Source organism: Aethalodelphis obliquidens, unplaced genomic scaffold (assembly GCF_003676395.1).
Source record: "Aethalodelphis obliquidens isolate GAN/ISIS:26980383/991018 unplaced genomic scaffold, ASM367639v1 scaffold36, whole genome shotgun sequence".
Lineage (NCBI taxonomy): Eukaryota > Metazoa > Chordata > Mammalia > Artiodactyla > Delphinidae > Aethalodelphis > Aethalodelphis obliquidens.
Window position 1 is genome coordinate 5,721,542 of NW_020837980.1, and position 24,352 is coordinate 5,745,893.

At 41.1% G+C, this 24,352-nt stretch overlaps 2 protein-coding genes across 9 annotated transcripts in view; one reads left to right on the top strand and one right to left on the bottom strand.

Annotated features, from left to right (window-relative positions):
• PPFIBP1 (PPFIB scaffold protein 1) overlaps positions 1–24,352 on the bottom strand; it is a 178,026-nt gene that overhangs the window by 82,223 nt on the left and 71,451 nt on the right. The window lies entirely within an intron of this gene.
• Positions 503–21,589, top strand: CUNH12orf71 (chromosome unknown C12orf71 homolog). Its single transcript, XM_027129229.1, is given in 6 exon segments — positions 503–746; positions 19,161–19,313; positions 20,189–20,590; positions 20,593–20,858; positions 21,215–21,452; positions 21,455–21,589. Coding segments are annotated over 6 exon segments (1,365 nt in total). The 3' UTR covers positions 21,517–21,589.

A 24,352-nucleotide genomic window follows, 5' to 3' on the forward strand; every position in this document is an offset into this window, starting at 1 on the left:
GCAGATTTGAACAGTTATAACCACAAAGCCTCAAGTATTTACTATCTGGCCCTTTGGAGGAAAAGTTTGCCAACCTCTGCCCCAAACCCTTTCCTGTCTGCTCATTTTCCCATTGATTGAACAATATTTACTGAGAACCTATAACATATCGGGCACTATTCTAAGTGATGAGGGTATAGCAGTAAAGGAAAAGAAAGAAAATGGAAAAGGAGAAAAAGTAAATAAAAAGTTGTTGCTCTGATGAAGCATACATTCTAATGGCAAGAAGCCATAAACAAATAAATATTTTAAATATAGAGTAAATCAGATGGTGAGAACTAATTTAGGAAAAACAAAGCAGGGAAAGGGGATAAAGATAACATTAGCTTACTATGTACCAGGTACTGTTTTAAGTGCTTTTCGTGTATTAATTCATTAAATCTTCACAATAACCCGACTGACATGATACTAGGTGATGAAACTGAGGCACAGAAAGGCCACCCGAGTCATACAGCTCTAGAAAATGGATTTGAAACCAGAGCCCATGATCTTAATTGTACATTCTGCTGGCTCTTTGTGCAGAAAGGGAAGGGCAGGGAGTTACCGTTTTAATATGATCATCGGCGAAGGCCCCACTGATAAAATGACATTGAACAAAGCCCTGAAGAAAGGTGAGAGAGAAAATCATGTGACTATACAGGAAGAACTTCCAGGTAGCAACAACAGCCAGTGCAAAGGCCCTGAGGAAGGAGAGTTTCGTGTATTTGGTATTTGAGGCCCAGGTGGGGAAAAGGGAGGCTGAGAAGGGGAATTTACATAGAGTGAAACGCACAGGGCTTAACTATATGGTTTGATGAGTTCTGTCGAATGCACATACCTATGTAACACACCCCCTAACAAGATATCAACATTCCTATCACCTTGTCTACATCTTGATGGAAAAGCTAACAGAATTTGATACAGTGTTTAGGAAAAAGGAAGGACTCAAGCCCGTGGCCTAATCAATAGAAAGATGGAGTGGCCATTTACTGAGGCGACTAACCGCCCACTCCCAACCCAAGCATGACAAGCACTCCTTCCATCCACCAAAGGAAGGAAGCAAGAAGAACTATAAAATTATCATCCACTGAGAGTCATCCCCACCATCCTTTACGCTAAAGCCTAATGAAGTACCTGTATCTTGTACATGAAAGCTGTATGTCATGGCAGACTGCCCACGGAAAATCCACAACCACAGCATCAAGTACTCCCAGAGCACTTTTTTTTTTAACCTCTGTTGCCAGGTACCATATGGAACCATTGGTTATCTCTACTAGACGCTATATTTAGCTAAAGAAAAGGGATGTCTCTGGCAGGTAGGCTCACTTGACTAGGTCCATGGAATGTTGTCTCTACCAGACTAAGCTTTTTAAGAATTAAGATCCCGCTCTTAATGATTTCTTACCAAGCTTAGCTCAGGACATATACTCAATACAGGTTTGATGAACAGATGAATAACCAATTGCTTGTACCCAGCAACACAAAATTATTCATTAATCACCACCAAATGTGCTACAGAGTATTGCATATTAAAGAACAGTACACTAATGGACTTGTTTGGCTCCTTTATGTCTTAGATCATCAACCTAGATTTTTGTTTTCATTTTAATAAAAGTTCTGGCAACCCACAGCTTTCAGGAGAAAAGGAATGGGGGAGACAGAGAAGAAAAGTGAAGTAAAATATGTTCAATTGTCTTAACAGGAATTTGAAAGCTCGCTTTCACCATAGCTATATGTTGAATGCCTAGTGTTGGGCTACCAATAACCCATTTAATCAGGATTTTCCATACTTTATCTGGTAGGACTAGTGCTTCAAAATGACATGGCTAACCCATACATTCATTCGTACACACATATACATGTTTATTCAAAGGACATTTATCATTCACCCACCATGTGCCAGTAAATATTCTAGGCACTGAGGAACTTTCATTCAAGGGACCATCCCCAATTTCTACCTTTGCTTTCCAATAAAGTCCACCTCATGGACCTGGTTAGGTGAGCCTATGTGCCAGAGACATGCCTTTTCCCTAGCCAACTTCAGCATCAGTCTGATTTTCAAGGGGCAACCCCAAGCTTGGATATTCTAAGTGATTGAGGTTCACATTCTACTTAACGTAGTGTTTGCTTGAGCTTGAAAACAAGGCAAAGGAATAATATACTTGTATATACATAAAAAATATACATTTTTACTATGTACTCATCAAAATATACTATTTTTACATAATATATTGATAAAAATACATATAGCATTTGTATATTTGTACAAGTATGAAACTATACTTTTTTACTATGTAAAAGTATACTTTTTACGTTTTTGCTGTTTATACCATGTGTATTGAATGTCTTGGAATTATCTTAATCTCAGGATGCCTTCAAGTCCTGCCTTCTGTCAAATAGTAACACAGCATGAAAAATGTATTTCTCCTTATGAAACTCCTTGCTGTGTCTCGATTTCGTTGCACCGAGCACTGCTAGAGGAAGCTGGGTTGGCTCCACTTCAAATGCCTGCTATCTAATCTCGAATGGGCGCTTAACGTTACTCAACAATCCTTTTATTCATCATTATTTCCCTCCTTATCACATTCCTCATAATGGCTGTCTCTAAAAGTTCCTACTAAACTCTCCCCTAGTCTATTCCTATTCCTGCCCACCCTTCATCTCAGTAGATTACTTCATGCCCTACCTTACTGAGAATCCCAGGGAACTCTCCTCTATCTAAAATTTCTGTATATACTTACTTGCCTGTTCCCGGCTCTTAACCTTCTGTCATGGGAAAACTCTCCACCGTGTTCTTGATACCATCCCAACCTTTTCCATATTCACCCCCTCAGTCTCTCACACCTTCAATCTTTTCTATTCATCTGTTTCCTTCCACTCCACCAACAAACATGTTAAAAACCTTCTAGACCTAAAAATCCCACCCAAAAAACAAACGAACAACTCTCAGATTCTTTCCGTCACCCTTCATAAGTTACAGATCTACCTCTCACTCTTCACAATTGTCCCAGGCCTTCCTCTGCTTAGAGACAGTCAACAGCTCAAGTTTCTGTAAATAAAAAGAAACCAGCCAGAGACAGAACTTCTGGGGTAGATATCTATGGTTTAAAGGAAAGCTGAGATGGTTGATAGCCTTACTGATGTATTTATTTCTTATTTAGTAGAAATTTTATAATATTCCACTTCATCTTAACAGTCAAGATGACTAGGCCCATTCACACACAGTCAGAAAGGGCCTTTGACCTTGGTCTCCTTCCACATTGCTACAGGCTCATAGACATACAGATGATGATGATGCCATGCAGTGTCTAAACAGCCCTAAATTCTGCTTCTTGCAGGGATGGGTAGTTTTATTAGCAGATTGCTGATATTATAGAATATGCCTAAGAAGAGACAAAGCCTGACTCATTTAGTAGAGAGAGGAGAAAAGCTCCCATTCGTCCTGGTCTCCGAGGCTAGGAGAAATGAAAAATAGGTTGTGTCTCAATGCCCAGAAGCCTAAGAAGGTACATACCAGTGACATTAACATATAACATGCTTGGGAACGGGGGGAGGAGCAAGTTTAAACATACAGATAGGGGCATACAAGTGTGACAGGAGCCAGGGGTCTACAGAGGGAGAGGCTTGGCAGATACCTCCATCTTCCAGAAACTGGGAAACGCCCTGAGGAGAAAAGGAGGACATCCTTCAGCTCAAGAACCTACATAGCCAAAGGAATCACTAGACAGTGTCAGAATGACCTGCCAGAAAATTCAGCTGTAAATTCCTGGAATAAACACTCAGCCCAAAGCACTGGAGAGCTGTGAGTGTCAAAACCACTCAGCTAAACAAGGCTTATGTGGCAAATAAAGGCTATGCATGAGTGGTGTAACCAAAACAAGTGTCAAGTAAAAACACACTGCAGATCAACATGTTACAGGATGTTAAATCCTCCGAACGCGGAATGGGTTAGATGTTTTACAGGTCATGGACTTGGGTGGAAAGGGCGTGGCCGAAGCCCCCTTATTAAAGGTGCTGCTCTCATATCTATTTTCATTTATCTAACACTTTCTGGCCTAATGACTCATGGAATATGAATGAGAGAGCGCAGTGTTAACTGCAGAAGCAACACTGCCGACGCTAAGGTGCTCTGTTGGGTACCGAAAAAGGGTGAAAATTCAGCTAATTTACAGATCTTCTTTGGTGATTTAAGGAAGATTCCAAAATAAGTATAGCTAGATTTCTGAGGTTCATTTGTATCAAAGCTCAACTACAAGTGCAGTTCCTCAGAACGTGACCTCATTCAGAGAGGGGGTCTTTACAGACATAACGAAGTTAAAATGGGATCATTCAGGTGGGCCCTATTCCATTCTGACCAGCATCCTCATAAAAAGGGGAAATTTGGACAGACAGATGTGCACAGATGGAAGATGATGTGAAAACACAAGGAGAAGACGGTCATCTACAAGCCAAGGAGAGAAGCCTCGAACAGATCCTGTCCTCAGAAGCCTCCAACTCTGCCAAACTCTGATTTTGGACTTGCAGCCTGCAGAACTGTGAGAATAAATTTCTGTTGTTTAAGTCATCCAGGTTAGGGTACTCTGTCATGGCAGCCCTAGCGAACTATCGGCCTAGCATGAGGTGCTGGGCTGTGGCAGCAGCAGATTGACCATCCGCCAGGGATAAGGGGACCCATGATTACAAAGGTACAGGGCACCCTAGGAGGCAGAGTTCAGAGCTCAGCTGGCCTGAAAGGTCCAGCTACAGCTCTGTATAGAAGATTGAGTTTCCTAAGGCCGTGATGTGCTGGCCATGTTATGCTCTTTTCAGTAACAACATTCAACAACTGCCCTTATGATCCAGTAATGAATATGATACACTAACTCAATTAGATACAGCATATTCAGCAATTGCAATGTCATAACAAACACTTACAAAATGACTGCTTGCTCCCAGATTCAAATTCTTTTCCTACTGAGAGACCCAGCAATGACCTGCAGGGAGCGTCCATTAGTCGTTTGAAATTACAACGGTATCAAGTATGCATGGTTGTTTTTCATACTTTCTTATACTCCCCCCCCCCCAAATAAGATTTAGGTACTCCCATACATCTGAAAAAAGACAAACACCCCCTGAATATTCAACACTGACTTTAAAAACAAGAAACAAAACTGCCCCCAAATCAAAAGCAAAATTATCATAATACATAACATGTCTTCAGTGTTTGATCAGGGAGAGGTCTATGCTAGGATCCTGGCATATATAACCTATGCTAGGATCCTGGCATATATAACCTCTCTCTACTAAATGAGTCAGGCTTTGTCTCTTCTTAGGCATATTCTATAATATCAGCAATCTGCTAATAAAACTACCCATCCCTGCAAGAAGCAGAATTTAGGGCTGTTTAGACACTGCATGGCATCATCATCATCTGTATGTCTATGAGCCTGTAGCAATGTGGAAGGAGACCAAGGTCAAAGGCCCTTTCTGACTGTGTGTGAATGGGCCTAGTCATCTTGACTGTTAAGATGAAGTGGAATATTATAAAATTTCTACTAAATAAGAAATAAATATATCAGTAAGGCTATCAACCATCTCAGCTTTCCATGGATATATAACATGTACCTCAAAGCAACCTAGGATTGAGGAATAGTTCTGTACCAACAATGAAACTGCTTAATAAAACATTCAATTTAGATTTGTATTAAGATGACTCATGCCCAGCAAGAATTAGGTCTCCTCCCATCTCTTCTGCTGCCAGCTCTCAAATACTTCAAGTCATTTTCACAAGAGCAAACACATCACATCGTATGAAAGAATGCCACGCCCCTCTGATGAATTGGAGGCCCTCCTCCACACAGGAAAACCACAGTAGTCTTGGGGCTTTACGTGTTCAGTTTCAAACTTAGATGCAAGCTGATAGCGACATTCTAGATTGTAAATCACTCCTGATCTTCAACTATGAGATGAGGCTTCTGATCAGGCAGCACAGATGTAACCATGCTGGCTTAGAAAGACATGTCCATGTTATCCTGGTCACGCAAAGAATAATTTCTATAGCTCCGCGGTAAAAGCCTTTTCATATTTACAATTCTTATTAAGTCACTGGGCTATCAGGAATTTCCAGAAGTTGTCCAATATTCTGCTTCTAAATACGACAAGCAGACCTATTTTAATTTGGAGGTGAACCAACTGACATCTTCAAGTCAGGGTCATCATTCTGGCTGTGCAGGTTGTGTACTGTACAGGATGCCCTGCCCTGGTGAGTGGAGGCTGAAATCCAGCCTGTTTCAGCCCAGGTGCTGCATCTCCCTTGAGGGCCACCATTTTCTAATTGCACAAAAGCTCTCTAAGGACCAGTGCCACATTCACCTTCTCTGTGGATACCCTTGGGATACAGGTCTATAATCACCTCAGCAAAGAGCAGTGCTTTTATGTTTAGTTCAGGAAGTAACACAGTCAGTGGGACTGGAGTTTAAAGAATAAAGGGGAGTGGCTCAAAATGAGGAGACGTTGGCTGAGGCCGTGTCATGCAGAGTGATGACATTGAAAGGTCTTAAGCACAGCGATGACCTGATACAATTTGTGTTTCTAAAAAAAAGTCTCTCTGGCTTCTGTGTAGATAATGAATCAGAGGGAGCCAGAGAAGGTGTGGGAAGGTCCACGTGAGAACTGGTGATGATGATCACCTGACTGATCATCATTGGTGATCACGTGACGACAGTGAAGTGGACAAGCTATACTGGGAGACGGAATTGATGGGACTTTGTGAATGATTAGATGCAGGCTTAAGTGTGAGACGGAAGGAATGATGTCCCAGATCATGTCCAGCCTATGACACAAAAAACTGGGCAGAGGATGACGCCATTTATAAAGACCACTGCAGGAGGAGCAAGTTTGAGGGGTTAAGGTCATGAGTTCAGCTTTAGAGTTGAGATTTCTATAAAGCAGTGGGTGAATAGTCTAGTAACTGCTGGTCCTCAAATATGATACAATTTCAATCAGGGTTTTGGAAGTACTCTGGGCATATGATGAATATACGTTTATAGTTCTCAAATTATTCTCTATGACCACATTCCTGACCCCGCCCCCAGGGTATTTTTGGTTTGATCAGTTGCTCTGAGTGTGAAGAAATCTCAGAAGAAAAAGGGGAAAAGACAGCCCAAGTGGTAGGCATTCTAGGCCACATAACATGTTGATGGCCATCTCCTCATCCATCTTGCCCCTGGGATTTCTTCCAGTCTTCATCCGTGGATTCTTGATAAAGCAAGACACCAAATTCATTAACAGCAGTGCGCCTCGGGGCGTGGTTCCCAGCCCAGGCAGCATCAGCAGAAGTTGGGAACTTAAATGAAAATTCTCAGGCCCCAGCCCAGACCCACGAAATCAGAAACCCTGAGGGTGGGCCTCGGCAACCTATACTTTAACAAATCCTCCAGGTGATTCTAATGCACATTCAAGTTTAAGGACCACTGACAAGAATCAATCAGGTTTCTTTCACGGGTTGCTTCCTTATTTTCATCATTCTTTTTTCCTGTTAAAATTTCCTTGGCACTCCAAAATCATAGTCAACATCTAAGTAAGGCTCCTTCCCCAGGTGATGCCATCTCCCTTTTGGGTTGCACACTATCTCCCTCAAGGTGCCTGGACACACAGTTTTGTCTCCACTAACCTGAATCCTACGCACATCCTTGAGTCAACTGTGGGTGGCACTGCCCTCCGGCTCTGAGCTCCCTCACTTCATTCCAGCTGGACCACTTGGAATGTGGCCTTGTGCTATAAGCTACGTTAGCACCTTCCCAACGGGATCCTACCTTTTATGTGAGTTCACCATAGTGTGTCTAATATAGAGAGAAAATCCAATCAAATCTAAACGGCTGTTCTGGATCAGTGTTTCTCAAGGTGGAGTCCACCTACTGGCAAGTGTATGTTGAGAGGACAGATTCTAAGCCCCAACTCTAGTCTATTAAACTAGAAACTTCCGAGGACAGGAATCTGCATCTTCAATGCACATTGAAATTCCATCACCCCTGCTGTAGATGAGATTCATCTTGTTAACTACAAACTTAGATGAATTGCTTCTTGAACACAAAACACTTAACTAAGACCTGAACTAAAATAAAACAAAATGACAAGAGCTTATCTTGTTCCTAACCTGTGGTCTAAATCTTAAATGTATCCTGCAGACTGTAAAGTTTTAAAACAATGGTATCACACTTTGCCCTCTACAAATACTGTGGGATAATTTCTTATCAGGTGTCTTCCCCAGCCTACACTTATGGAATTGACTTTTCAGCCCCAATGAATTTTATCTTTTTATTGTCAGTCCAGATACCCGGGCCATTTAGAAGATATCCTTTTCATCTATTTCTCTTAGAAGTTGTTATTTGGAAATTGTTAATGTTTACCTTAGCTTCAACAGAATGTAAACATAGAATTTTAGGTGTAAAAAGAAAATACCAAAATGCTGCCAAAAGGCAAAAGACGTTCTTTATAATTAGTGACACATCTTTCCACAGCCAAAAATATTTCCCAGCTTTAGTTATGAAAGTTAAACTTACTCTCCCACAACCAGCTGCCCCACCAACCTCCTCCCATCAAGTGGGTACATGAGCTCCATCCTTGTCCCCCACAACACACCCCCAAAATGCCTGCAGACAGACAGATCCACTGTCAAAATAGTTACTACAAAGCAGGTTACATAACAGAAGCAGAAGAAAGAGAGGAGTGATTTTTAATACCATTGCAAGAGAAGTAGCCATGAAACAGAAGAGAAAATGACAAGCTCTTTCCTAGAATTAGCACTGGGCCTTTCTCAAAACAATTTGCCTTCATCTTTATTTTGTCAAAGACATCTAAATCCTTTTTTTAAAATTGCACTAATTCAATTTTCACCAGCCCTTTCTAAACTGAGCTGTGTCATGGAAAAACAGACAGACACCCCCCCCCCACATACATATACATCTGAAGTCTACAAAAATTACTAGCCTTGGGTGGTTCTAATGTATGCTTTTATAACTTCCATTTTCAAAAAATTGCCAAATTCCATTTCTGAGATGCATTTTAAGAGGATAATTTTAATAGATGTTCGTGGCTCATTCTGGCTAGCAGGAAAATGGTTTTTTAAATTGATATATAATTTAAATAAAGCAAAAGTCATCCTTTTTAGGTATACAATTCAATGAGTTTTTTTAAAAATTACATAATCATTAACTTTTTAAATTTTTATTTTTTATTGAAGTATAGTTGCTTTACAATGTTTCATGTGTACAGCAAACTAATTCAGATACATATATATATATGTGTGTGTATTAGTTTTCAGATTCTTTTCCATTATTAAAAAATATTGAATATAGTTCCCTGTGCTATACAGTAGGACCCTGTTGTTTTTCTATTTTATATATATATTAGTGTGTATCTATTAATCCCAAACTCCTAATTTATCCCTCCTTCACCCCCTTTCCCCTTTAAAGGTAACCATAGGTTTGTTTTCTGTGTCTGTGAGTCTATGTGTTTTGTAAATAAGTTCCTTTGTATCATTTTTTTAGATTCAACATATAAGTGATATCATAGGATATTTGTCTTTGTCTGTCTTACTTCACTTTAGTATGATAATCTCTAGGTCCACCCATGCTGCTACAAATGGCATTATTTCATTGTTTTTAATGGTTGAATAATAGTCCGTTGTATATATATACCACATCTTCTTTACCCATTCATCTGTCGATGGACATTTAGGTTGCTTCCATGACTTGGCTATTGTAAACAGTGCTGCTATGAACATCGGGGTGCGTGTATTTTTTTCGCAATTCAATGAGTTTTGATAAATGTACACGATCGTGTAATTACCACCAAAACAATGTTGAGCTGTGCTGCCTAGTAGAGTTGCCACATGTGGCTACCGAGCCCTTGAAATGTGCCTGGTCCAAGATCAGATGTTCCGAGGTGTAAAATACACACCAGACTTCAAAGACTTGGTTTAAAAAAATGCAAAAGATCTAGGGACTTCCCTAGCGGTCCAGTGGTTAAGACTTTGCCTTCCAGTGCAGGAGATGTGGGTTAAGTCACTGGTCAGGGAGCTAAATCCCACATGCCTTGCAGCTAAAACACCAAAACAGAAAACAGAAGCAATACTGTAACAAATTCAATAAAGACTTTAAAAGTTCCACATCAAAAAAAAATCTTTAAAAAAAATGTAAAAATCTTACTAATATATGGTACAATTATAATATTTTCCATATATTGGGTTAAATATAATACAGATTAAATAATTCTGTTTCTTTTTCCTTTTTTAATGTACCTATTAGAAAATTAAAAGTTAAAAGTTACTGGCTTGCATTTCTGGCTCAAATTACATTTTTGTTGGACAATGCTGATATAGATTATTTCTATCCCCCAAAGAGCACCCTCTGGTCCCCTTACAACAGATATCATTTCCCTGCTCCCAGCTTCTGGCAACCACTGCTCTGATTTCCATCCCTAAAGTTTTGCTTTTAAAAGGATTTCCTCTCTTTGTCTTGTATCTTCTAATTTTCCATAATCATCTTGTACTGTTTTTATAGCTCTCTTAAAAAGCTATTTTTAACATTAAAAGATTTGAAGAAGTCTTGCCTGAGCATTTCCTACAATTTTCATTAACCAATGTCATTTTCATTAACCAATGTCATTTTCATTAACCAGTTCCAAAGCTGGTAGGCCACCACAAGTGCATTCTGGGTAACAAACTGCCTTCCAGAAGGAGATGTGCACAAGTGGTTCATAACTAAATGGAGACCACTGTGCAGACATACAACAGTATCCGTTCACAGATGCTGCCGGAGATCTGAGCCAGAGGTGGGGAACCTCCCCCATAGCTTAACTGTATTCAGCCTCAGGGGAATGGAAAGAAGCTTTATCTGTGCTAAGAAAAGGTTGGACAGAAATATAAGGCACTGAATCGGTAAACCCTTTAAAGGTGGGAGGGAGAGCTGGACAGGAGGCTTTGGCCGCAGGCAGTATCTACTGGTGGGAACTCTGTGGTGGCTGATGAAAATGGCCAGAGAGATGCAGACAGACATCCAGTCCACATCCCACCCCACTCCAGGCTCACTTGTTCCCATTCTGCTTTTCTTCTGATCCCCTTCTAATTAAACTGAAGTTAACTATTATAATTGGCATTCACATTTCCTGCTCCTATTCACGTTCAGGCTTCATTCACTCTTCAGACACTTTCCACCATCTTTCTGATTTTCCAGAATATAAGAACAACACTGGAGGTCAGCTCCTATCTGCCTCTGAACTCTTCTCCAGTCCTTCTAGATAATCAACCTTGAACTCATCTCCTCAGATTTCCAATCCCTGGCTCCCACCTTCACCCCTTTCCTTTGCTATCCCCTAGAGAATGTGAACAAAGGTCTTTGCATTTTGAGCATTTTACTGCTAGTCCTTCAAGGAAAGGTAGTAAAATGCTAACGAGGTAACTAAAAGCACCTGTGGAGTCTACATCCTCCCCATCCTTTCCCAAAAATTTCTTGCGGAAAATTTCTTCCACCAAGGAAACCGTCTACCCAATTTAGAATGGTATCAAAGGGAGAACAACAGTTGGCCTCAACGATTTGCATCTATGTCATCTGAACATCCAGATGGGATGACAGCCATTTCACCAATGCTTAGCCCCAAAAAGATCCCTTCTGGGTATTTCCACCCCAACTGGAAAATACACTAGAAGTGGAAAAGTTTCCAGTGTGGCTCCCTTGTAAGTTACACACTGGGAAAGGATGGCTCCCTATGACCACCAGAATCCCAGACAGCTTAGCAGATCTGGCACCCTGCTGGAGGATGCAGACACTACCTAGAATGACAGGGACCAGCCTTGCCCTTCTGGAGGCTCCAACCAGTGAGGGGAGACATTCAGATAACCATAACGCAAGTATAGTTATTAAACGCACACATGATTTTAATACACGATCAGAGTTGGCAACGGGTCTATTTTTAAAATTTTAAAATAAAATAAAAACATTTTTCCCAGAGGGGCAATGCCAGTAAAAGAGGAGGATGTTGCAGATTCTTCAGTGATGCAATGAAAATAAACCAACTGCCATGCATCCCACATATGTAATCTCTAATCATTACAAAAGCTCTGCAAAGAAGACATTATTATCGCTATTTTATGGATTAAGCAAACTCAGGTTGAAAATGACTTTGCTGCTGCTAGAAGTGGCCTGGAACTTGATAGAGCACTCAAATGGAAAGCATGCAGTTGTTTATTTTAAAAAAACTGAAAAATACAGGACATATTTTAACAGAGAGATAGGAAAGGATTATAGGTTCTCTGTATTTGGTGTTGCACGAGGCACTATCAGTCTTGGCCTGAAGTAGGTATGAGCCTTGACATTAAGAAATAAAACAAGAAAAGTTATATGCTTGTTTGGCAATTGTACAAATGATTTGCACTGAGTTCTCACTCAATGAAAAAAGAAACTGATTCCATCGTGTAAACAGCCTGGCCACAGGACCTTGGGGAATTCAATCAGGCCCCGAATGAGGTTAATACCTGCAATGCCTACTGCAAAGGGATGTTGTAAAGACTAAATGAGACCATCTATACACAGGCTATTATACTGTCTGCGATTTTTCAAATTACTTCAACATGAACAAGTTAGCAAAGGTGATAAATATTATTATTATATATATATATATATATATTTTTTTTTTTTTTTCAGTACTAGGGCCTCTCACTGCTGTGGCCTCTCCCGTTGCGGAGCACAGGCTCCGGACGCGCAGGCTCACGGGCCCAGCCGCTCTGCGGCATGTGGGATCTTCCCGGACAGGGGCACGAACCCGTGTCCCCTGCATCGGCAGGCAGACTCTCAACCACTGCGCCACCAGGGAAGCCCGATGATAATTATTTTTAACCTGTACTCCGGGGCAGTCAGCATTTGAATGACTAATCAAAAGCTCATATAAACAGAAAATCTAGTCAACTATGTTTCTCACAGCATAATGGCTGCCGCACATGATTTTTCATTGATCAAATGATGTTCACAATGGGCTCTAAGTATTGTACAAATATTCCCTCTCTTGCATAAACTGAATATAAGACTCTATCCAACCCAGTTGTCTAAACCCTTCAAAATGGTACCCTCAGCTAAAGATTCCTACTAGTCCTATTTCTAGACACTTTGGAGGAAATTTTGTCACCTGATCCTGACATGAAAGTTAGCTAAATCCTGATAGATTAGCTAGAGGATTGTTCCATCTGCCTCTAACAAAACTTTGCTTTCACAGTACTATCCAACTGCACAAGAGGACAGACCATGGGGCCTTCCAGAGCCGCTGTGTCCAACAGAACTTCTACAGTGATGGAAATGTTTTGTCTGCCCTGTGCAATAAGGTAGCCACTAGTTACAGGTAGTCACTTAGCACTTAAAATGTGGTCAGAATGACTGAAGAACCATTTTTTAAAATTTAATTTTAATTGTTGCATGTGGCTAGCGGCTATACTGCTGGGCAGCACAATTCTGGAGCTTACAAAACAACACTATAATGTTTTTATGCTTGTTTGCCATTATATGCTGTATGTGTGGCAGAATTCAACCTGTGAGTTTCTTTCATACTGGGTGATGAAGTTGGGGGAAAGGAAACCTATAGTTCTCATCTACTGTTCCTTGTTGACTAACCATATTCACCAGTGATGTAGAAACAGATCAGCTGAGGCTGGTTCCCAGCAGCAGCAACCTAGCTCCAGAGGGCCTCTGGACTCTGGAGGCAGATCTGGGTAATATGAACTGCACAAGTTAAGACTGGGGTGAAAACACACAACTCCGAGGACTGTCATGAAAATTAAATGACCGAACATGTGAAAGCACCATTTAACTTTGCTCACACCAAAACACTATTTTCACCACCATCCTCCTTTAATTAAGTACATGAGCTTTGATAAGGCTTTGTCTGTTTGGGAATGAACATATAGAGCATAGGAAATTATACCTGTCCTCTCCCTAATCCCCAAGATAAACACTGCAAATATTTCAGCTAAGGAATTGGTTTGGAAAAAGGATGTCTTCGTCACAATAATTGTTGCAAAGCAAAATAAACCATGGGGACTTCCTCTTTTCCAAAGAGCATCACCTGTAGTCCATTTACCATGTTTTTTTCCCCTAAATTTCTTTCACTTTGGCAAAATTCACATAACACAAAATTTACCATCTTAACAATTTTTAAGTGTGCAGTTCAGTGGTATTAAGTAAATTTATATTTATATTGGTTTTTGTCTCCAAAGGTAAAACAGTATATTAATATGTAAAATCATATTATAGCAGCACAAGATAAATAAACATCAAATTCAGGATCGTAATCATGGGAGAAGCGGGGAAAAAAGGGGATCAGGGAAGGGATATAAAGGGACTTAAGTTTTATCTAAAATATTTTACTTCTTTTCAAAAAAATAATGGATCAAATATGGCAAAATTTAAGACTTGACCAAACTGAGTTATAAGTATATAGGTGTGTGTTACATCATTTACTATAATTTTATGTATTCTTTTTAAATTTTTTTATTTTGACCTAATTTTAGACTTACAGAGAAGTCACACATTATCCATATATTTTCACCCCACTCCCCCTAATGTTAATACCTTATGCAACCATACTACAATAATCAGACCAGAAAATTAACTTTGTACAATACCATTAACTAAAATAAAGAACATAGTGAAGTCTCCCTAGGTTTTCCACTAATGTCCTTTTCCTATTCTTATAATCCTATCTAGAATCCCACCGTGCATTTTAGTTGTTATTTCTCTTTAGTCTTCTTCAGTTTGTGACAGTTATTGTCTCATTATTAGGCTGTGATTATACATTTTGGGCAAGACCACCATAAAAATGACATTGTGTCCTCAGTGTATCATATGACAGGGTTCATGACATCTTTTTATATTGTTAAAATATTTCATAATTTCAAAAAAATGAAAAACAAGTAGCTATATTAGTCTGGGTTTGCCAGAGAAACAGAGAAACATATATATATGTATATATACATATACACACACACACACACACACACACACACACACACACACACACACACGCATATACAAAAATGAATGAGAAAAGAGGTTTATTGTAAGGAATTGGCTCATGCAATTACAGAGGCTGAAAAGTCCCAAGATCTGCCCTCTGCAAGCTGGCGACCCAGGAGAGCCAATAGTGTAGCTCCAGTCCAAGTCCAATGGCCTGAGAACCTGAGAACTGATGATGTAAATTCCAGTCTGAGTCCAAAGGCAGGAGAAAACCAACGTCCCAGCTCAAAGACAGGGAAGACAGAGCAAATTCTCCCTTACTCAGCTTTTTGTTCTATTCAGGTTTCAAAGGATTGGAGGAGGCCCTCCCACACCAGGGAGGGCAATCTGCCTTAGTCAGTCCACCAATTCAAGTGTTAATTTCATCTAGAAGCATCCTCACAGACACCAGAATAATGTTGAACCAAATATCTGGGTACCCTGTGGCCTAATCAAGTTAACACGCAAAATTAACCATAACAGTAGCTTAATTTCTAAGTTAGAAACTTCCCACTCTATTTATTTAGGCTCCGAATCCCATCAAGTCAAATGGATTTGAGGAAGTGTTCCAATTTTCAAAACTTCCATTACTACTGGCTTCAGTTCTAAAACGTTGTAAATTCACAACATACTATCATTTTTGAAAACTCAAGAGCTTTATTATAGATGATTTTGCTTCAAGAGAAGAGGTAATGATGAGCCAGCTATACTATTTAGATAATATACCTGTGATCCAAGAAAAGCTAGCCCACCAAGTCAAAATAAGGCCCTAGGAAAGAAATTAACACAAGGGGTATTGTTAAGGAGGACCTCAAATCCCCTGATCTGTTATTAGATGTAAAAGCTAAGTTATCTTTTAGAATTGAATGCGCTCCTCAGCATGGGATCCTAAAGATGGCATGTGTCGTTGCTATTTCAATGTCGCTTTAGGAAAAAAATATCTGAACAAATTATGTAATATATATCAAACAATTAACAGTGATTATTCCTTTTCTGGGGCAGGAGAAAAGGTGAGTTTCAGGGACTTTCACTACTTGAGTTGTATTTAAAATGAAATATATATGTATACATATGTACATACACACATAAACACACACGCACACACACACACACAGAGCAAATATACAGAGAAACGGCAGTATGGTACAAACAAGTAAAATTTGAAGTTTTCTCTGAGGCTTCCCCTGTGTGAAGCTCTTTTACCTTCAGGATCACTCTAAACTTTAGAAGTTTAGGCTGAGAAATAGTTCCTTCCTACTTAAATATTTATGTTTAGTCCCATTTCCATGGGTAACGGTATGGCATACAGCTTCCCTCTGACCTTCACTACAGCTGCATGCGAAGAAAGCTACTCATGAATCCTGTTCTAGGTTCCCACTGCTCTGTGAGGAGGTCACAGAGTTTTCATGAAAAGCCAGAGCACAGGGATCCAGATCTCCTTATGCCAAAGAGGAAGCTGAATATTTACTTTAAATCTCATTTTAGCCTGCCCCAGATGTGGACGCCATTGTTTTGGGCCGGTTCTACCGACCACTTACTTAGAACACACTGTTCCACTCAAAGGAGTTTCTTTAGAGGAGCCAGAATACAAGTTTGATTTGGGCCTAAGTCAACTCTCCCGAGAATCTTTCAGGGAGGAGGTGGGCGGGGAATATAACTGCTCATGCCTTGGTTCCTTTGTCTGTAAAACAGAGCAACTAACGATACGTAACAGATTGGGGTGCTGTGAAGATTAAACAATAAGCACATGTAAAGTGCTTAAAATAGGACCTGGCATGTAGTAAGTGGCCAATAAATACTAGGGAGCATAGCATGTTGCTCCTGACCTACACCCGCTGGGGTTAATCTAGAACCCCAATCACTCGCGGGATTTGTGGCAGCCTGTGGCCACTTGCCAGGTGGCCTCTGTTGGGTACAGATGGTGTCTCCCCAACTCCAACTCTGCCTATTTCTTATATCAGGACATCATAACTCCTGAAACAGACTCACCTAAAACAATCTTATTTAACAGAACCTAGAAATTTAACTGGTACAACAGCAAAAAACCTGAGAGTCGTAGAAAACTTTAAATGTAATCTTGTTAAATGGAAACAAAGACAGAAAAATATTTGAAAAAGATCTTTACGCAACTGACAGATTCCAATGAGTTGAGGTTCTTTTAAGTTGCACCAGTGTTTCTTGGCTTTTTCCTTTTTTGGATGTGCGTGTTTGTGTTGAAATCCATGCTTCTTTTTGGATAAATATAAAAACCGTATGGTTTCTTTTAATACTGTTTGAAACTTGAAATTTAAAAAAAAGTGACCAAAAGCATATCTAAGCAATGTTAATTTAAGAACATGCTTTTCCAACATTGCAAATCAACTACACTCCAATGAAAAAAATTTTTTTTAAAAAAAGAACATGCTTTTTCCAAGTACACACACACTTCATTCCTTGGAAACTCGAGTGGAAGCCCTACTCCCTTCCTGAGAATCACTGAATTGACGGAAAAACAGTACCCCATAGCCCCACAGTTTAGACCAGGCTGGCAGTTGCTGTAACTACATTTGCCAAGATGATTTTGCTCTTAGGAAAGGTTATTTTTTGTTTAGTCTCTGCAACTGACAGCCTTCAATCCTACACGACCCACATTTGTCCTCAGAATTTGCACATTTGGAAACAGACAATGAACGATTTACTTCCCCACCTACAAAGTACCCACTGAGACCTGACCGATCCCACATAATTCCACGATGCCATTGGGAAGGGAAGGGTAGACTGGGAGGTGGGAGGACTTGGTGAGCAGCAGAGGCGCCTAGAGGAAGATGGCAAGGAAAAGCAAAGCTCTAATTGTAGAAGAACCAAGGCGGCTCATGTTACTGAAGAGGCCATCAAAGGAGATAACATTGGGAACAAGGAAACAAGGACAACGAGGACAGAGATCCAGGTAACAGGTTTAAAACCGTGCAGACAATATCAGGAATAAGGCAGAAGCCTAGCTGGGACACTCAAAGTAGAAAACAGAGGTCCTCAATGATGCATTCCTCCAAACTTGTCCACAACCGTCTTCACTTTTTTCCTTCTAATACCAGGAAATAACACACTCCCTTTATTACTACCGAGCCCCCTGTCCATGCCACGGATCCCACCCTTACTCTCTCCAAAAGCAGCAGCCAACCGTTTAGGTTTTGAAACTCACCCCCTGTACTGACTATGCACTGCTTTTGTATTTGGGGGGTGGGTGCGGAAACTAACCTTGCCTCTGCCTCCCCCTCTCACTTTGTCATCCAGACACTGATGAAGCATGGTCTAGGTTCACTGTTCCCACCTCGTCTCCTCCCATCCATTCCTCAACCCAGTGCAAACCTACTGACTCCGTTCTCGTGAAAGCCAACTGATAACATTCACGCTGCCAAGTGCACTGGAAGTTCTGTTTGGTTTGCTTGTTTTAATCATGTCGAGTATCCAATATACTTTGAATTACCTGGAAGAATGCCTAACAAATGAAACTTCCATCCAAGTACAGGCTTGCAGGATAAAAACCAAGTTCCCTAACAGGGGTGGAAGACCTTCCACCATCTCACTGACCCCGTTTACCTCCTCATGTTTGATCTCCCCACACTCCTGGTTGTTTCTCACCTGGGGGATCCTTGCTCACGTGTCCCCTCTGCCTGAAAGGTCCTCTCCCCCAACCCCCCCCCACCCTCCACCTCACTAACTTCCACACCCCCCTAAATACTGAGATCGGAGGGAATCCTCTCTTGGAGACTTTTCAGACCCCCCCTCCCCCATCTCTGCCCGGCTGCACAAGGCGCCTTCTTCCATTCTCCCATGACATTATTTTTAAGTTCTGTTGCTGCACTTACCATTCAGTCCTATAAGAGGCTGTTTATGTCCGTTTCCCCAAATAGGCTCTAAATTCCCTCTAGACCAGAACTATCCTGGACACCCACATGACAAGAGGGAAGTAACCGCCACAGCATTTGTCCTTCTGCCCTCGAGAGGGATCCTCACCAGCAGGGATGATACGGATACTGGATATTTTGGGAGCAAGGCACTGGCTACTGCAGCTTTCTATCCCTTTTTTCTCTCTTCCCACATTTTTGACTATAACTTGGGTCCTTGTGTTGCCATGGTAACCAACAGCCCCAGAACACAGACTCCCGGCAGTTGGACTTTTAGCCACTGAGACTCAGGATCTGAAGGATTTTTCACTTCCCCGGTTTATGGCTCAGGAGTTGGCAGCACCTCTTTCACGAGGGCAGCCACCAGAGCAGAGCATTACAGAGACTACAACATGTGCGTGCATGCGTGTGAGTATTCTTACCCTCTGCCCCAGTTACTCACCGGGGCATCATAGAAAAAGCTGCACTAAAAAGTGCCATCAGATGGTGGGAGGATGGGCATCTAAATGGCTATAATCTTTCTGGGAAGCAACTTGGTAACAACTATTAAGGACCCTTTAATACATTAGTGATCTTTGATCCATTAAACCCACATTTAAGAATATAAAGAGAGACAAAGATTAACAAGGGAGTTTACCGAAGATGTATCTATTAAGAACAATAACTACTAATGGTCATTAATAAGAAAGTGGTAAAAAGTGACAGAATAGCCATATATATGTTTATTGTAGGTTGTGCCATAAAATATAATAATCTCAGTTTCAACCAATGTGACTTTCATATCTACATATATATGTGATGTGACTGCACATATATATACACACACACACACACACACACGTATAAGTACATATAAAGAAAAAGAAGAGATTATAAGGGAGTCCACCAAAATGTTTTCATGATGATTATCATTATCTCTGGACAGGGGGAATCACAGGCATATTGATTTTGATCCTCATACTTTTTTATATTTTTCAAATTTTATACCATGATGCTATTTTTCTTTTATGATACAAGTTCTTTCAGCTGTAGTAACAGATGATGTGAGGCATCCGGTGAAGATGCTTAGTACAGAGGGTCGTATAGAACAGGTTTTGAAAGGGAGAGGGCTGCCTCTTTCATTCTTCACTGCAGATTGCAAAACAGGACGAACTTCTATCAGAATGCGATAGCTCCAAATAGAAAAAGGAATGCATAACGTTATTGCGTAAGTACCGTTATTACCTTCTTCTTTTCCCCAATCCCACTTATTTTTTCTTTCTTTTGAAGATCCCTGGGATGAGGGAGACCTGAGATTTGCGCCTTTGAACTCCACGGCGCACTCATTCTCCAGCAGCTCCGAATCAAACCTGAGTCTCTCTGTGGGCTATTTCCCCTGTGAGGACAACTTTTCCTATGAGAACATCATCTCCTGTGAAGACACATCTTCTGAAGGTCCTTCAATCCACTTTGTCCCTCCTATCCAAGGGACATGGCGGACTGAAAACATAGGGAGACTCCTGGGGAGATGAGACCAAATACAGGACGACCCAGAGCAGTTTTGCAAACTAAGAATCACCCTGGCCTGGGATGTTGACATGGCCTCTAAGAATTCAGACTCAATGGCTAATTGGGACCTAAGTGGAGACAACCAGTGGATAGACAAGTATCCCAAAGAGAAGACACAACTGACTCTAGCAAACTGGACGGTCTTGTGCAAAAGCTTGAGAAATTTCTTGAGAACCAGTAAGATGACGAAGATGAGGACTGTGTGTTCCATGAATCTGTTCAGCAGGAAGACTCTCAGCTGTCTAGCAGCTCCCCTCCAGGTATGGCTCAGGTTACTCATCAAGAACATGAGAGCTGTCAACACTCGGCCAAGTTCAACCCATCAGAAAATGAAGATGTCATCCAGTTTCCACAGATTCCTCCAAGGCTTCAGAAACAGGAGCTTGCTGAAGTGAGCACAGAGGTGCCTCACAGGCAAGCAGGGGCCAGGCCTGGTGGAGGGGCCAGGTGGGAATGCACAGAGAATTACTACCTGCTGTAAAAGGGTCAGAGTGGAGCTGAAGGGAAAACACTGAGGAGCACCAAGGCAGAGAAGAGGGTAGGAAAGTAAAGAAAAAGCCAAGAATTATGACCAAAATAGGTGTGCATGTGTGTGTGCGTGGGTGTGTGTAAGTATTAATGAGTACTGAAACTGTGCATGTACAGTTGGGTCACTTTTGGTTAAAGGATTTGAGCTCCATAAATGGATAAATATTGACCCCACTGTTGTCTAGGTTACACAATATCTAAAACTCATTTTCTTGGCAGATAATAAGCGAGGTGACTGGCAGCCAAAGGACAAGTATTGCAGAGACCTCCTCAATCTCATCAGGTCCGCAAGAGAAGGAGGACACTCACTCCAGCACACAAGCCCTCTCCTGTCTGAACTTCGGGTGGATCTTCCGCTGGCTAAGGCACCAAGTCCTCCCTTCATTTTGGGGGAGAGAGCACCCCAAGAAGGCCACTGAGAGCCCCCATCAGCTAGCACAAAAGAAACGACTCTCTCACAGAAGAGAATCCAACCTCAAGAATCCCTCAAATTGGGCCACCCCATATCGCCAGATTTTTAAATTTTGATAGCCCCTATTCTACAATCCCCATGAGCTATTTTTTCCCCAATAAACAAAATACATATTCTTGTTATCCATGTCTTCCGCTCCCAGCTCAAGATGCTGGCTCAGGCTGAACGTTTATATGTTGGCCCGAAGACGGAAATATATTCTCTGGGAAGTTTCAGTATTATCATCCTTCCTAACTTGAAGGCATTCTTTTTCCCTCCTCTCTCCACTTCTTTCTGTATTTCACCCTATTTCACTTTATATATTTTAACCTATTTTCTCATTCATCCAAATCCCCACTTTCTGAAGGCAGCAGTACAGCCCATCGAATTCCCAGCATGGCAGGACGGCTTTGGTTGAACCTGCAGGACTCAAGCAAGTGGCAGAGGATACCAAGTCCCTCAGGAAGCTAAGTTCAGTTGGCAGTGTCAGGAGTTCAAGGCGGCGGATCTGATGTTCCCAGAAGACCTGACTGGTTCTAGTGCACCTTGCCTTGGCTAGAATAAGTAGCCCACTTAGGAGGAATGCGAGGATGGGGAATGCCTAACTCTCCTTATTCATAAGATGGGGAAGGTAATAATACAGACTTCATAAGGTTGTTGTGAGAATTAATGAGATAATGCAAGCACTTGAATAATATCATTACTAACGTTATTGCTATGATTCATTCTCCTGAGGATATCCCCAGAAGCCCTGATCCAAGGAACATCCAAGAGTGGGAGGTTAAGAGTCAGTTCTCATTGAAATATTTCCCACACAGAAGCAATATTTACAAAAAGTTATGGGTTTCAGCAGATCTTGACTCAACCAAGTTCCCTCCCAGTCCATTCCCCACTGTGCCCTCTCAAATTCCTTTACAATGGTCACTAAACTTTCCAATAAACGTCAACTTCTTTGAGGAAGGCTGTAATCACACTTTTAGCCCCTATTATTGTTATCACCTCACCTCCCGGGTACCACCACCATCCTCCTTATTCACCCTCAGGTTTACTCAAGAGCCCTCCTTCAGCTTTTGCTACCACCCTACAGGACCTTCAGAGTTCATATGATTCTTTGGTTTCAAATTCCTTCCTTTCCACAATGTTAATTTCTTTATCTCTTCCTTCCTCCCACAAAATTTAGCACATAGGAGCACAAGATAATTTTCTAGCTTACAAAAAACAAAGCAAAAACAAATTCAATCTTTGAGCTCCAGCTGGCTTATTATTTAAGAGATAAAGCCATGTAAACATATGACTATAAAGGGTTATGGCTGGTAATACAGTAGTTTGTACACGGTCCATACTGACTACTAAACAATAATCAATTCAACATGGGGAGGTTGATTCATATATGAGGTTGCTTGAGTCAGAAATGTGGTTAGTTTAAGGTGGAGGACTTTAGAAACTGGCATGGAGTTAAGGTGTGCGATCCTGGCTGGTTATACATGAGAGACACTGGGGAGGATATTGTCCCCGGAAAGACAGCACCATGGGAAGGAAGGAATCAAAGAGCAGGGCCTTCTTAGCAGTATATGCTCATGGTCACACCCTGAATCTCTGCACAGCCAGACTCCTCACTTTATCCACCTCTCTGAGAATATTTTCCGTTCAACTAGCTCACGTGTGTGCCCTCCGCCACCTTCAGCTACTCTTTGACTTCACCAAGACTTTGAGTCCCATTACCCTACCCGTTCCATGACTTTCATTCACCTCCTTCCAGATGCAACCTTTGCCCCTCCTTCCCAAGCCATGGCATATCCACCACATCTACTAGCATTCACAGTGCCTGCCCTTTTCTTCTCCCAGCTCTTCTTTTAATCTATACTCTCCAAATTCCCCAACAGAACAACTGTCTTGCTTCTCATAAGAGCCAATACACAAATATAGGAATTACCTTCTCCATTCCCTGGAGAATTCCCCCAATGCCTTCTCAAGTCCACATTGCCTGGGGCACTCATCCTTAAAGACCCTGCTCTAGGGCTGCTATGAGGCCAAGACTGATTCTTCCAGTTGACATGGTCAACTTTACTTAAGCTGTCCCCCAGGCCCTACCCTCACACCATGACTTGTACTTTTCGGCTCTCTTGATATGACTATTTTACCTACAGACTCCGACCTCTTGAGGGCAAGCACCAGGTCTCGGTTCCTTTTCACTGCAAGATCTTAACACAGTGTCTGGTACAGAGTGATCTCTCTGTCTCTATATAATCTTTTTAATGATTTGAATATGTCCTATTTCTCTTTTTTCCTACACAGTTTTCTTTGAAAATGAAAAACAACAGCTTAGAGTTGCTATTCCTTAAGTCAAAAGTCACTGGCCAGCAGGGTTAAGAGCAGGAAAGGAGAGTTAAGGGGGAGACAGGAAGAAGAGAAAATGGCAATCTGTGAAAAGTCAAGTGAGGTGGCTTGACCTTGATTGAGAAACCTAAGACCAGAGGAATTTAGCAACTAATTTGAAAATTTAATTCAACAAATATACGTGGAGCCTTACTGTTGCTTTAACCAGACACCATGATACGCCTAAAAGAAAGATGACATCTCCTACCGTCATGGCGCTGGTAACCAGTCTTGTTGCTTTGCTCAATTCTTTCTCTAGTAATTAAGTCAACCTCTAAGAAAAATTCACCCAAAAACTCCCTTTAAGATCGCCCACACTGAATAAGAAGCCCTCTTCATTTGTAAGATTTCTGACATATTTGTGTTTATTTTTCAGTGTTGTATAAACCTGCTTGACAAGTATGAACCCACCTCTACGGTTCAAGCAATGCACTTTACAAGCCTTTGTAATAAATAAATAAATAAATAAATAAATAAATATATATATATATATATATATATATTTTTTTTTTTTTTTTTTTTTTTTTTTG